The following is a 15,189-nucleotide window of genomic DNA, read 5'->3' as shown; positions in this document are numbered from 1 at the left end:
ACGTCATGATTTTCACTAAAATCTAGTAACATTGGTGTTTTAAAAAATTATTCGATTAATCGATCGCTTCCTATTCGTCCCCACTTATCGATAAACTCCCGATACGATTATGCCGCGGCCATTATAGAATTCTCTCTGCCTTACGAGAAATTGGAAGCTTACCATGTCAGAGCAGTAAGTGTTTTCGTTTCTTACTTTGAGGGATAGAGAGGAGAGCGAATCTCGAGCTTTAATTTCGTATGACTTCCCGTTTCAAGAATGATACATTAGGCAATCGTTTCAGAGATTCGCGATCGCGTTAACGTTCGCGAAAATGAGCAGGTTAGAATCGGCGAACGCCTCCAACAATGACGTTGTTGTGACACGAGAAGCGAGAGGTCTTTCCTACGCTAACGTCTCTTGTTTATGTTTTCTGCTAACAAGCTTTTTCTTTTTGATGCTTCCAGTGATGATACCTTGCTAGATGAAGATCTCGGGGACGAAGAGTACGATCTGGGTAACGATGAGGAAGAGGCTCTTCTAGCGGATGACTACGATATAGAAAGGGTGAGCATATTGTTTACCCATTACTTTCCAGTCGGATGAAATTTTATTCCCATTCGATATTCGGTTATTTCAATCGCATCTTCTTCCATTAATACTTTTGAAAATTCCTTGTCCTTAAACCTTTGTATATATTTTGCTTTTGTTCACCTAATTCATATCAAAAGTAGTTTTTGCAATTAGTATATCACTTAATGTCAATTAAATAGAAATATCAAGCTGACGATTAAAGGCAATGATATTTCTATTTCTTCTAAATGCTATTGTTTAATTAATTCTCTATAAGGAGTTTGAATAGACAAAGAAAAGTTAGACTTCATATTGTTCAAAATTTTTTAATTTCAGATAGCGAATAATATTTATAATTATGTACATATTTATGTTATTACCTGTATGTTAAAAAATGTTTAATATTCTTTATGCGTAAACTGCGAAAAAATTGGAATTGTATAATATGGGCGCAGTGATGATTTTACTATCAAACTGTCGAATGTACTAAAAAGGCAAAGTACCTAAACTTTGTATTTTTGAACTTTAAAGTTTCAAACATGTGCGTGATGTATAACTATTATGTTATATTAAGTACTAATGTGTACATAGATTTATTCATATACACACATAATATTTGTTATGTTGGCTATTTTTCTAGTTATAAATTGTGAATAAATATATTTACAACATAGGAAACAATTATTTTACATATATAAAAATTCGTGATATCAAGACTGTTCAACAAGGTGCAGCAAGAACACTTTTGCTTGATTGCAAATAGTTGTGAAAATTGTTACTGCAATTCAAAAAATGTATGCTTTCTGTAGGCATTATTATTTATGTTAATGGACATTTGGAGAATTTTGTACAGGTTAAAACAAATGTATTAGGCAACTGTATTATAATCCACAAATGTTCTGACAGTAGACAAAAATTATATGAGAAATGAGAACACAAATAACATTAACTTACTAGATTGGAAACTATTAAATTCATATGTTACTTTAATATGTTATTTCATAATAACTAATTATAATAATTAATATTTATTTTATAATAACAGCACATTGTTTTTATATATTCAACAGCTTAAAATATTGTCTTGGAATGTTTCTCTTTAACAATGCAAATGATTTATATAGATAATTATTTTTGAACAAGTATTATGTTAGAAGATATTTAATAGTTTCAAAATACTACATGGATTTGTTTTACCTGTTACGTAAATGCGATAATTTTTGTATAATAAGAGCAATCAAATAAGATATCAATAATAAGTAAACAGAAAAAATTTACATGTAGATACATTTAAATGGCGAATTGGTTAAATACACAATTTGATAATTTGCTAACTGCAAATGAAAGTCTTCATTATTGTATTTCGTCTCGCTTATTAAAAAGTTATTTTGAAAATGGTCTAATGTAAGATAATAAATATAAAATATATGTATGTTATTATACGTATAAGTAGAAATTTTTTACTGAATATTTTTCTGATTATTTAAATGTGTTGATATTTTATGATAAAAAAAGTTGTTAAAAGTAAATTTATATATTTTTTTAAGCAATATAATCTAAAAATAGTGACATAAATTTATTTAAAAATATATATAAATTTTTATAGAGAAACTTTTATATATATAAAACGAAAATTTTTTATGATGTAAATTCTTACATTAAGCCATTTCATGTTTGATTGTGAAGACTACATATTTTGGTTCTTGAAAATTGTACATCGCGATTTTTAGTATTAAGTAATCTCAAAATGTATAAGAAATAATTCACCACTCTCAATGTATAAGAAATAATTCAGTTATATCAATGCAATAAGATATATTTTTAAATTTTATTATAATTTGAATTTTTTTATATTTAATGTAATCATTATTATGTGTTAATGCTATTTTAAAATTTATTGCAGATTTTAAAATTGAAAATTATTGAATAAATAAATATATTTTGTTCATATCTGGTTATATTATTATATAATGCAGATTTTAATACAAATATATTATATGAAATTCATATAAGCTAAAATTTAAAAAATAATATTTGATAAATTATATTTGTAAAATTTTGTATAACTGCAAATTTATATAACTGCATGTATATTACTGAATTCTTTAGACTGAATTATATCATATTACACTGATATATGCAAGTTTTATCTTATACAAAGCATAAGCAAAGTTTTATTATACAATAATCGTATACCGAATGTTATATATTTATCACTGTGATTAATATTTTATCGATATAAGTTATCGGTTTAGATATCACTGAAAAAGTATCATATTGCACATAATTACATATTTTACACCGCTGTGTACTCGGATTTGCCACAATCATCACATTTGTTTATAATATCTGTCCGTTTTATTATTATTATCGTTAGATATAAGAGCATGTTTTCTCGGTACGTTAATAGATGTAGTAAATTAGTGTAGAAGAAAGATAATCTTCAAAGAAGAAAATTCTTTTAAAAGTTACGTTTATCGCGTGGGGATCAAATATGCACCAGAATCAGGAATCAGGACTCATACAATACCATATGCGAGTGTACATATTGATAGTTTTCACAAACAGTTGGAGAGAAAGGAGGATATTCCATTTATGCACACTTTAAATACACATTAGTTACGATATAATGAAACGTAGATTATAACTAGATATATATGGATAAATATGTATTTGCATTACAAATATCTGCCAATTTGATTCCCCGAGCAGCAGAATAGCTATAAGGGAGAAGAGGAAACAGATGATGTACTGGACTTAGGAGTCACGGACGCGCTCGACGACTTAGATGGCGAAGACGAGAATATAGAGTTTAGTAGAGGCAATACTGATAAACGTAACGATAACGATTTCTATAAAGATGGAGAACATCCGATGGAAATACAATCTGCGTCGTATTACGAGCAAGACGAGGGTGCTGAGCAGTACGCGAACGAGCAGGCGTCACGTCAGTCCGGCAAAAATTCGGAGTCCAATAATGTTAATGTTTCTAATAATATTGGCAAGGGCGATCTACGCGAGAAGCTCCAAAGAAACATGCAGAAGACTGCTTACATCGGCAACGGACAAGGAATGGAGGACGACGACTGCGAGGAGGCGAAGGAAAGGCGTAACAGATTTCAAAACGAGCGTACGATGATTTCTCCAAAGATGAACAATGATATTCCGGATACCTTAGAGAATGTTGTCACGTCGGAACCATCCAGAGCGCCGTTCAGAGGAAGAGGACGAGGTCGTGGAGTAAGAGGAAGCAGAGGAGGACGATTTAACGTACAAAACGCTGGAAATTTCAATCCAAGGTATAACAATGATAATCTTAATAATACAACAGTACTAATATAACATAAATAATACAATTATATAATATTATAGTAATAGCAGTATTAATAGTGGTATATAATGACAATTTTAATAATTGAATAAATAAAAATAAAGCATATACATTATTGTGTCGTTCGAATGTTCGATTTAATAAATATACATTTTATGAAATACTTTGTTTGTAGGTTTGGTACGGCACGGCCCGGTAATTTTGATAATCAACCGCCTGCTTGTAGACCACCATTAATAGAGACTAGGCCGCCATGTCTCCTTGGCGTACCAAGTAACGTACCACCAAATCAACAGCAGATAATGTTCCAACAACAAGCTAATCCACCACAGCCCTTTCAACAGCCCTTTGGTCCAAACGGTCCGTTACAAGGACCACCGGCGCAATTTGCGGAGAATAGGCAGTTCAACCCCGGGCAATTCCAGGGCCCGATGGGGCCACGTTCAATCGGTAGCCAAAGATTACCCGAATATGGACTTAGGGGTCCGCTGGCAGGAGGCTCTATACAAGGACCGAATTACAATTGTCCACCCAACCAGCAGTCGCCATATCATCCGCCGATGCAGCCGCCGCCATTTCAAAATCCGAGCGGTGTCATGCAAGAAAACCGACCTGGTATGCAAGGTAATCAGGGAGGACCTCTATTACAAAATCCGGGAGGAGGATCGCTTCTCGGTAACCCGAACTGCTTGTTGCTGCCTGGAAATCCGCCCAATATGTTGCTCCCTGGGGGAGGGAATCTGCCAGTATCTATGGGCCAAGGATTCCCTCGTCAACAGCAAGCGTTACCAAGCGCCTCTCAAGGTCCGCCCATGCAAAATCTGCCGCCGAATGTGCAAATATCTAGTCAGCCACCGCCCTTTGAGAACAGACTGCCGCCGCCGCCGCCGCCACAATTTCAAGAGCCCCAATTCGAAGGCCGGAACGCGTATGACGCAAGAGGTTTTCATCCTTCCGATCAAGTACCCAATAGCCAATTTAATAATACGATGCAACCGGTACCGCAACAGTCGGCGTCTAATGTATCACACAGTGTGTCTTTACCTCCAGGCCACAAGATTCTAATCAATCCTCATTTTAGAGGCACCGTTCAACCCGCGAATGATAGTAAGTATCTCTAACGAACATTTATCTAATGTATCATCTAATGTATCTAGATTGTTAATCACTTTACTAAAAACTTTTTTGTCTGTAATAATTGCGCGATAGCTCGACTCGCTTGGGATTCTAATCAACAACAAACCCAATCGCAAGTTTCTCATAGTGGACAATTTCCACAACCGCCATCATCGTATCAAAATCAAGGACCTTATAATCAGACCCAACAAGGTTCATCGCAGTATCAACAAAATTATCAGCAGAATAAAAGTGACGTAAGTAATATGTGGTTGCATAATACAAAAAATGAATGAACTTGTAAATCATTAATATTCGTATTATAGGATCCATATGCATATTTTTCTGATGTGTGGCAAGAAAATAGACCGCAGAAGCCTCAGAATAGCCCAAATAAGCATTATCCTTCGGATAACAATTATTCCCGAGAGAGCTACAGTGATGGTAATAAATATAAATTGAATAGCCAATGGGAGCAAAGGGATAGTTATCAAGAGGTAAATATTACGTGTAATGAAATTGATGCTTGTATTAAATTGCTTGTTTCAAACGCTCAATTGTTTTCTCTATATTAGGATTATAGAGGATCTCATCAAAATTATCGAGAAAGAGATTTGCCACCACGAACAAGAAACGATCATACGCAAAGAAGCAGAACGCCACCAAATACGTATCGTGGGGACTCCTACGATCAAGTTCATAATCTGAAATTTTCTAGACCGGCGAATATTACACCTCGTGGAGCGAATAGACCACCGCAGAAGAGGATATCTGAGTCTTCGGACAAAGGACTGCGAGAAGTAAGTCCAAAACGTAAGCCGTCTAACAGAAATCTTCAAGAGATACGAAGAGTAGATACAGCGAGTGAAAATGTCGTCGACAAGGTAAATTTCTCGTTTCACAAAGAATTAGCTTTAACTTATGATAGAATCTAAATACATCGCAAAGCTATGATTTCAGGATGAAGATCCAGAGATGCAAGAATACCGTAAAAAAATGGAAGAACAAAAACGTCTTCGCGAGAAGTTGTTACGCGAGAAAGAGAACAGACGTAAGATGGCTGCAATGGAGAAACAAAATGAAGATACCAAGATCGATTCAAATACTGCAGGTAAGTCAATTGTTATCAACACTTGTACAAATACATTTCTACATTTTTCTTATCGATTACAACAATATGTTCGAAATATTTTAGTGAGTGAAAATACACAGCAAGAAATAAAACCTGCAACAGCATTGATGGGAATTGTAAAGGACGTTAAAACTCGCCCTGGTGTTACTAAAGGACGTGGTCGTCCTATCAATCAAAGCACAGAGGTACATTAAATGTATCACTTTATTATATTCTTCAGTTGTGATTGATTTTTTTATGACGAAATGTATAAATTATACAATTGTATAATATATAATATACATTTCTGCATTTATAAAGAGAAATTTCTATTCCGGTGCTTGTATTCAATTATAAGTAACAGGGATATGTATGATTCAGTAGTATTTTTTAATGCAAGTTACACAATACTTCTCATGCACAAACAATTACAAAAATGTTATATAATTGTAAATGTACTTATGTGCATATAAAAATTGAATATAAATGTTAGTATTCTTAGACTGAACAAATTATTTTCTCTGCAGAATTAGCAGTTTTACTGTATACTGCATGTTTGTTAATTAGTAGAAAATATCATTTTTTAAACATATTTTATTACTAATTATACATATTTTTAGATGAAATATTACTTTTTTTTTAATTACACATACAGTTTTTTTTAAAGTTACTGTGTACATTTTTCTTATGTTCTAATAAAATATGCTTTTTCAATAAATTTTGTTTCTTTTCTCATTTTTCCTTCAGCATATCTTAACAGAGTTTAAAAAATTCAAAGTTTGCAAACTTTTTAATTAAAGTAAATTATTTAGAAGAAATATATTGTGTTAACATGGTTTCATTAATGCTTCTGTTTTATGCTATTATTGTTATTTTGAAATAACTAATTTTTTTCTTTCAATAATAGTTTAAATTAACATACAAACTTTTATCTAATATAATGCATTTTTTGTTGTAGGCAGCAGACAGACCGTCTAATATGCGAATTGTCAGAACGATACCAACTATACAAAGTAACGATTTATCAGATACAATTGGTTCAAAAGATAATAATTCTGGATACACAACTAATCAAACCGGCGATATTGGACAAACGAGACAAATGATACAACAATCTGGCACACGAAGAGTCGTAATACAAAAACCTCTGGTAAATTCGCAAAAAATCATCGCTACCACAATACAAAAAACTGTCTCCAATCTGCAGAAGAATCAGGGAATACAACAGAAAATAGTACCAAACACGCAAGTTGTGCAAGGGCAGAAAATCATACAGAATCAGGTCAATGCATTACAAAAGTCTGGAACTATTGGACCGAAAACCACAAATGTTGGTCAGAGAATGGTAACGCATAAAACACCTGGTAGCCTGCAGAAAACTGTAATCAACGATAACGCGAATGTTCATGGTCAATGTCAAAAAGTCATGAATGCGCAACAAAATCCACAGCGAATCGTGCTACAAAAAACTGCAGTTCAAGCGAAAAAGTTACCCGAGATAAAGACGAATACAGTTAAATTAGAGAATTTGGCTGCAAGCACTTCTGAAGCCCAAATCAGACGTATGTGTCAAGCCATCGGAACTATTGAGGTGACTATATTTACATGAGAATGTTTCACCTGGCACACTCGTTATTATCAATTATTATTGACACGCTTTTATTACATTTCATGTATTTTTCTGTACTTTCCATTTTTAAGTTCATGGAGAATATTTAGATTTAGGTACGAATTCCAAAGCATAACGATTTATTTTTTGCATGTGCTTTTTTCTAAAAAGAATCGCATTTTATTTAAATGCATAGAAAAGATAACAAATGTATTATTTCTTTAGATAACTTGTAACTACAAAGTATTATAGAACAAAGTATTCGAGATTATATTGATTTATATTGAGATTGATATATATGTTTGATCAATTATTTACTCATTAATTTACAATTTACATAATTGTAACGATTGCATTCCAAAGATATATATTATAATTAGGAATAAGTAATATCTCAATATTCTATGATATGACGATGTTCTTTAGATCAATATTCTATGGTATGATGATGTTCCTTAGATCAATATTCTATGATATGATGATGTTCCTTAGATCATATATACATATATTACATTATATATATATATATATATATATATATATATATATATATATATATAATGCATTTGTTTTACACTGAATTACATAGAATCGATAATTTTATAATGTGTTAATTTGTTTTAAATACATTGCATGCATGTAATGTAATGACTAGTATTTAATGCAGTTGACCAAATATTATTATATTCATGACTAGAATAGGACTGAAAAAAATTTTTTTTATAATGTTACTATATAATCACAGATTATTTGATAATTGATCTATATTTATATTTAGTTTACATAATTTTTCCAATATTATTTTTTTTCTTTGGTAAAAAAGACACTGAGCAATTTTAGAAATATGATGAAATGTAAACTTTACATCGCAGTATGAATTTAAGAAACAATTATTGTAATAAAACCAGTCATAAATTCTGCAAAATTTGAAATTGTTAATGATTTCATGAATTTTCCTTATTTTGTTCCTTTCGAAAATGTTGTAATGCAGTACAAACAAACATATTAAACAGAAACTCATTAATTTTCCTTAAAAATTATCATTTTTTTATTGTTTATACATAGACATTCTTTCTTATATCTATATTTTAAATATATTTAAATATACAATCTAATAACAATATATTCTCTATTCTTCGTGTTATAGAGCATACGTATGGGCGAGGGTAACGCGACCATTGTGTTTAAGACACAATCCGCTGCCATGGTGTTTCACAAGAAATACCAGCGTAAAATGCTCGATCTATCACTGATAACCGTTCGTCTCGTGCCGCAAAGTACTATCGCCAATAAGGTGGTAACGGCGATCGCGAAGAAATCTTAGAGACGAATCTCGAAATATTATCAACATATTCTTAGCGTTAATTCCATGTAAACCGCGAATCTTCTAGACGGTACTTTTCTTGTTTCGAGGTTCATCGGATCTGTTGGATAGAAATAAAAGTATGTATCTATATATTTTATACACGTATATATTCCAAACATTATAGAAATTTGTAAAATTTAGTAAAGATGTAGCAAAACTTCTATTGGATCTTCAGTGGAAGAATAATGTAAACGGTAAGAGTTCTCGAGATTTTTCAACCAACGTACGAGATATTCGTTATTATTTATGAGAACTCGTCTATGTATATATATAAATTGTATATTTCGTATAAAATAATGTATAATGATGTGCATATGAAATAAAGTAACATGCAACAATATGCATCTAGAAAAAGAAAATGATTGTATAAAGTTTATTATATAGTGATATATAATGATAATACTTTCTTAAAATGCTAATGCTTTATAAGCAGAAATAAAATTTATTCTATTAAAATCAGCTGTGTGTATCTGAAAGAATATCTCGAACTACAGAGTATAGAATAAATATATATTTAAGTAAGAGAAAAAACGCGCTCATAATCAAAAGATCTTATTATGTATCGATATGTAATTTAGATAATCTATGATGAACATATAATATGATGATAAACAATCATATTGCAATAAACTGTAGCTCATTTAAAATATCAGCTCTAACTTTATTATATATATTTTATTAAATTTACAAGTTTATTTTTACAATGTGTTTTTATAAATTAAAAAAGTAAACGTAAAAATGGGCATTTTATGTAAAAAGTGATGAATATTTCTGATCGCATAAGTATCGTTATTATATAAATTTCATTCTTAGATTTTCTCTTTTTTATTACAGATCGCTATTAAAAATATAAAAAAATACAAAACATATATTTCTTGAAATTGTTGCAAATATAATTTACATTCAAAATTTTAAATTTTCAGTAAATATTAAATCTCATGTGATTTATTTCTTTAACTTAATAAAAACTATGGTTTATATTTTGTTTGAATTTTCGGAATCGTAATTTGTGCGATAAATGTTATGTTAATAATTAAACTAATTGGGAGCAAAAAATGTGGAACGCTTCACGATTTTGCGTGTCATCCTTGCGCAGGGGCCATGCTAATCTTCTCTGTATCGTTCCAATTTTAGTATATGTACTGCCGAAGCAAGTACAATTAACATCTTCCAAGATATTCCTTATAAACGAAGTATTATTACAAGTGTACTTGCGAGAAACTAAAATAATCAATTTGCCATCTAGTGGTGAAATTGTTTACTACATTAGAGACACCAGCTGATTCAACTGAGCTGAATGAATGGGTCTGTTCTTTTCAGCTGCACTGCTGCACTAGTGCAATTAGTTAGAGTGAAAGAAAGTATGTTTGTCTCTTTCTTACTTAGTGCAGTAGTACAGCTGAAAAGAACAGACCCAATTTTATGCTTGACATGTTTGAATGAGAATTCGAATATAATATATATAGTATATTTTTGTTGCACTAGAATTAGTAAAAGAATATACAAAATAATTATGACGAGGACATATTTGTGTATTTTAATTCAATTTAAATATACGCGATTAGAGTTCTACGTTTGATATAACCTATTTAGATTTTGTACTCATATTAATATTATCAGTGCTAATATTTTGTCGTTTAACTATACAATGGCCAAGTGCGCGTATTTTTTGTCGCATAAATTATTATTAGAGTTCTGTCAGCCAAAATGTTTGAAATTTCTACGTATGAGTCACCGGACATTAAATGCGGTGCGAAAGTTTGCGGATGACAGGCCGGCTGTTATTTTAGGGATCGAAACGAGCTGCGATGATACAGGATGCGGAATCGTGGACACTACAGGAAAAATTTTGAGCGAGGTGATAAGCTCGCAGCATCTTACTCATTTAAAGTAATTGCGTGATTATTATATTTCGCGAGTTATATATTTGAAAGATCAACATGAGTTTGATACATTTTAATCCAATTATAAATAAAACATTAATCTATTGATTAAGATTGTATTTGATTATATTGAATAGAATTAATCTCTGTGTGTGTGTTATTAAAAAAAAGTGTTAAATTTTAACCATATCATTTATCAAAATGACAATCTAAAAATTATTTAGTAATATGTTTAATTGTAATTGTATTCATGTTTTCAGATATGGTGGCATAATACCTACAATCGCCGGCAATATGCACAGACAACAGATTACCGCAGTCTGCGAAGATGCGCTGAGATCAGCAAATTTAAGATTAAGAGATATAGATGCTATTGCAACCACAACTAAACCTGGTCTTTCTTTATCACTTAGTGTTGGAAATACCTTTGGCCAATATCTTTCTAGGATCGGTAACAAGCCATATATACCAATACATCATATGGAAGCTCATGCATTAACTGTACGGATGGTACAGAAAGTATGTTGAAATTATAATTGCATATGTGCTGTATGCAACACGAATTATTCATGTAATATTTTATAGGTAGATTTTCCTTACCTAGTTTTGCTTGTATCAGGTGGCCATAGTTTACTAGCAATCGTTGAAAATGTCGATAAGTTTTACACGCTAGGTACTACATTGGATAATGCACCTGGTGAAATTTTTGATAAGGTATGTTTGTACAAAGTTTGTTTATTTGTATTGTATGTTATATATATATATATATATATATATATATATATATATATATAATATTCAATTTCAATTTTTTAATAAATTTGGAATTAATTTTCCTTCCAAAAGTTATATGAATAAAATTTTATAGAATTTCTACATAATACAAAAAGACAAAAAGATTTCTAATGTGATTTAATAATGATTGTAGATTGCTCGTCGACTCAAGCTTGCGAACATACCTGAATTTTCGCATATGAGCGGTGGTCAAGCTATAGAGATTGCAGCAAGCAAAGCAACAAATGCGACTAAATTTGCTTTTGAGCCTATCATAACGCACAAGAGAAATTGTCAATTTTCTTTCTCAGGTATGTTAAACAAATGTTTGTATTATATTAGCAAACAAGAAAAGGAATTTGAAATTGATGGCAGCACAGTAATTCCTGATGCGTATAATCTCTGCGCTGCAGTGCAAATGTGTACTGTAAAGCACATATGCCACAGAACACAAAGAGCAATGGAATTTATTAGCAATTTGAACTTGATATCGCAAGAAAAACGAACTTTGGTATGTTAGTAAAATCACTTATATCAATTTCTGATTTTCTATATATTTATTTTAATTATTTAATATATTTAATTATATATATTTAAATGCAGGTAATATCTGGTGGAGTAGCATGCAACAATTTCTTAGCAAAAGCTTTAGAAATTGTTTGTTCGGAAAAGGGTTTTAAATTCGTTAGAACTCCACCCCGATTATGTAACGACAATGGTGTAATGATAGCATGGAACGGCGCGGAAAGATGGATGGCGAATATAGGTGTTATTCGAGATAGGAATGAAATTGAAATGGTAACTGTCGAGAAAAAGGCACCACTCGGAGAAAGTTGGATCGAAAGAGTGCAAGATGCGAATATAAAATGTAAATTAGTAAAATTAAAGGAGCTTTGAGATTAAGCATCAATTGATACTCAATTTTAATCTCTCATTTGGACCTCTGTATTCTTGAACAATTAACAAACGGTCTTGTAAAAAGAAAAAAAAAGATTTGACGTAGAATAGAAATTATTTCGCGTTTTAAAATTCCACTTTTGTAAAATCGATATCTTAGCACACTTTTGACGAAACGAATTAACAATAGAATCAGTTCAATTATTTTATACAACATATTTATTTTTGTATGTTATATACAAATTTATATGACAGTCGGTGTATGTTGTTTGGTTTGTTGCTTTATCCTATCTATCAGCTGAAGACCTAAGGAATCACCATACTGAATTATATGTTGTCGTTCTTGATATTTATCTAGGGTACTTCGTATCCTCTCTTTAATTTTTTCTATCTGTTTTTTATCTTTTGAGATTAAAGACACAGGTAAAATATTGTCGATTTGTATAATTTGCTCAGGCCGTATTTCCTCTGGACATGTAGCCACATAGTCGGATAAATCGTGCAGTGCCGGCTTAATTTCTTTGAGGATATTATCAGCATTGTCAGTATCCATTTTATTGATTATAACTATAGTTGGCATTTTTAATAGGTCTGGCTTGTAAAGTTCGATCTCCTTATTTAATAAGACTAAAGTTTCTAAACAGGATCTGCGGGTATATTTGGGAGATAATTGAAAACCTTGTATGTCTATAATGAATAGAAGTAGTTTTGTTCTTTCGATATGCTTCAAGAATTTATGACCCATTCCAACATTCATATGTGCACCCTCAATCAGACCTGGTAAATCTGCAACAGTGATTTGCCTTTCATCTTCATACTTCATAATCCCCAATCTGGGCCTTATAGTAGTAACTGTAACAAAATATGCAACAAAAAATCTGATCCCAAATATCAATAAAAGAACAGGTTTCTTGAAAATAATGTAATGACACTGAAAAAAATAATTAATAGAATTATGCAGAAATGAGATCTTACAGGGATAATCGGCAATTTTAGGTTTAGTTCTTGAAACTGCTGCCAAAAATGTGCTCTTGCCAGCATTGGGAAAACCGACCAGCCCGACATCAGCGATTAGTTTCATATCTAGTTTTATTGTCTGAGATTCTCCCTTTAATCCACAGTAACCTGTCTCTTCACAACCACCATTTCCACCTTTTGCTACCAGTAATTTCATCTTTTCCTTATTTAATTCTCCTAATGTTTAATCATGAAAAAAATGAGAAAATAAGCGACAAATATATAAAATGAACATAATACTTGAAAAATTAAATTTACCTAATATTACTCCATTCTGATTGTATATCGTAATGCCACATGGAACTGAAATAATCTTGTCTTCACCAGGTGCACCTATAATTCCTTTGGCTGAACTATCACCTCCCGCATCTGCTTTGATTCGTTTGGTCTTCAACTTCTTGATAACGTCCTGCAAGTTCAACTTATCTTTCGTAACCACGTACACGTTACCTCCTGCACCTCCGATTCCACCGTAACGAGGTAAACCGGCACCTCCTGTACCTCCCCTGACTAGAAGACGTAACGAATCGATGAATCTCGTGCGAAGATATTTTCTGGGTAACTGCGAACACGTAATGTTTCTTTTAGAAATACATGACACTTGCTATAAATATAACATCCTATAATTTAACAAAAAATATCCACTTTACCTTTTTAACCTGATATAAAATCTGTGTCAACAGTACCATTATAATAAGTATTATAAGTTACGTGATTCTAAAATTTTTTATTTGTTTCTTTTTACGTTTGTATACTCGCGTATCTTTCGATTTATTTAATTTTCTTTAATCATTAATAACATACTCGTGTAACGTGTCATTTTACAAAGGTTAGGAGTTGTTGTGCAAGTATTTATACAAAACATGCTAATTTATCGACCGAGATTATCGATCGAAATTCATCGATAAGTTCACAAGATGTAACTTCTAGATGGCATCTTAGTCTTCATTTCCGCCATTTTGCTTAGTGAAACTTTAGAAAGTGCGGGTCAATTTTTCTGGGAGCGTCTTTATTTCGATATTCAGAAAAGAATATTTGTTAAAGATATAGTCAGACGCAATGGATTTCTTTCCTGGCTGGTCCAAATCCCTCTTGGGTAGCTGAGATTGGAAAACTATTCCTACATTAATGGATATTTATTAAAGGTATTTGCTAATATTTTCTCATTTAATTTTTGAATAATGTCCATCCCAACAAAGATGATTTTTTCTTCTCTTTCTGTTTTTCATTTTTTTTTCTTGTAATAGAATGTTTATTTTATGTATGTTTTATGAATGTATATGTATTGTTATTTAATATATATAATGTGTGCATTGTTATTTAATATGTATATGTTTAATATATAATTTATAATGATCTATCTATATCTATAATTTATAATGATCTAATAAATGATAAAATCGGCAGTACAAATAATCTTGATTAAAGATAGAATTTATGAGTCTGATTATGTAGCCTCTTAGAAGCATTTTCTATACATATTAGATATAACTTATTTATACTCAGATATAACTTATTTATTATTTAGTCTAA

The 15,189-nt window shown here is 31.3% G+C and overlaps 3 protein-coding genes and 1 non-coding gene across 6 annotated transcripts; 2 read left to right on the top strand and 2 right to left on the bottom strand.

Moving 5' to 3' along the window:
* Positions 1–113: 113 nt before the first annotated feature.
* On the top strand, positions 114–9,445 carry LOC105254778 (RNA-binding protein 33). 2 transcript variants are annotated; one of them, XM_011263662.3, is made up of 11 exons: positions 114–174; positions 447–546; positions 3,265–3,851; positions 4,059–4,990; positions 5,093–5,256; positions 5,326–5,496; positions 5,575–5,883; positions 5,960–6,110; positions 6,195–6,316; positions 7,069–7,701; positions 8,867–9,445. In XM_011263662.3, the coding sequence occupies exons 1-11, from the start codon at positions 164–166 to the stop codon at positions 9,041–9,043; spliced, it is 3,357 nt and encodes a 1,118-aa protein (XP_011261964.1). In that variant the 5' UTR covers positions 114–163; the 3' UTR covers positions 9,044–9,445. The 2 variants fall into 2 exon arrangements, with proteins under 2 accessions (XP_011261964.1, XP_011261965.1); XM_011263663.3 differs by lacking the exon at positions 114–174 and adding an exon at positions 201–321.
* A 691-nt stretch (positions 9,446–10,136) lies between these two features.
* LOC112639527 lies at positions 10,137–10,243 on the bottom strand. Its single transcript, XR_003123554.1, has one exon. It is a non-coding gene; the product is annotated as a U6 spliceosomal RNA (small nuclear RNA).
* A 362-nt stretch (positions 10,244–10,605) lies between these two features.
* Positions 10,606–12,652, top strand: LOC105254776 (probable tRNA N6-adenosine threonylcarbamoyltransferase, mitochondrial). The gene is made up of 5 exons (XM_011263661.3): positions 10,606–10,975; positions 11,229–11,487; positions 11,554–11,682; positions 11,897–12,253; positions 12,346–12,652. The coding sequence occupies exons 1-5, from the start codon at positions 10,734–10,736 to the stop codon at positions 12,637–12,639; spliced, it is 1,281 nt and encodes a 426-aa protein (XP_011261963.1). The 5' UTR covers positions 10,606–10,733; the 3' UTR covers positions 12,640–12,652.
* Positions 12,653–12,862: 210 nt separating this feature from the next.
* On the bottom strand, positions 12,863–14,505 carry LOC105254775 (GTP-binding protein 10 homolog). Of its 2 annotated transcripts, none has more exons than XM_011263660.3 (4): positions 14,307–14,505; positions 13,915–14,218; positions 13,615–13,833; positions 12,863–13,425 (listed from the first exon to the last, which is right to left on the bottom strand). In XM_011263660.3, exons 1-4 carry the CDS (start codon positions 14,343–14,345, stop codon positions 12,884–12,886), a joined length of 1,104 nt encoding a protein of 367 aa, XP_011261962.1. In that variant the 5' UTR covers positions 14,346–14,505; the 3' UTR covers positions 12,863–12,883. The 2 variants fall into 2 exon arrangements, with proteins under 2 accessions (XP_011261962.1, XP_011261961.1); XM_011263659.3 differs by having other exon boundaries at positions 12,865–13,491.
* Between the last annotated feature and the right edge of the window lie 684 nt (positions 14,506–15,189).

The sequence above is a fragment of the Camponotus floridanus genome, unplaced genomic scaffold (assembly GCF_003227725.1).
Source record: "Camponotus floridanus strain SB8 unplaced genomic scaffold, Cflo_v7.5 scaffold7, whole genome shotgun sequence".
NCBI classification, from domain to species: Eukaryota; Metazoa; Arthropoda; class Insecta; order Hymenoptera; family Formicidae; genus Camponotus; species Camponotus floridanus.
Note: the sequence above shows the minus strand (reverse complement) of the source record. Positions and strands in the feature narration are given on the sequence as shown.

Coding starts and splice junctions, on each gene's coding strand:
- LOC105254775 (XM_011263659.3), bottom strand. CDS start 14,345: ATGGTACTGTTGACACAGATTTTATATCAGGTTAAAAAG. Junction 13,834..13,914: donor TCAGAATGGAGTAATATTAG/GTAAATTTAATT, acceptor ATTAAACATTAG/GAGAATTAAATAAGGAAAAG. Junction 13,492..13,614: donor TAAAATTGCCGATTATCCCT/GTAAGATCTCAT, acceptor ATTTTGTTACAG/TTACTACTATAAGGCCCAGA.
- LOC105254778 (XM_011263662.3), top strand. Junction 3,852..4,058: donor GCTGGAAATTTCAATCCAAG/GTATAACAATGA, acceptor CTTTGTTTGTAG/GTTTGGTACGGCACGGCCCG. Junction 5,884..5,959: donor GTGAAAATGTCGTCGACAAG/GTAAATTTCTCG, acceptor CTATGATTTCAG/GATGAAGATCCAGAGATGCA.
- LOC105254776 (XM_011263661.3), top strand. CDS start 10,734: ATGGCCAAGTGCGCGTATTTTTTGTCGCATAAATTATTATTAGAGTTC. Junction 11,488..11,553: donor CTGTACGGATGGTACAGAAA/GTATGTTGAAAT, acceptor AATATTTTATAG/GTAGATTTTCCTTACCTAGT. Junction 11,683..11,896: donor CTGGTGAAATTTTTGATAAG/GTATGTTTGTAC, acceptor TAATGATTGTAG/ATTGCTCGTCGACTCAAGCT.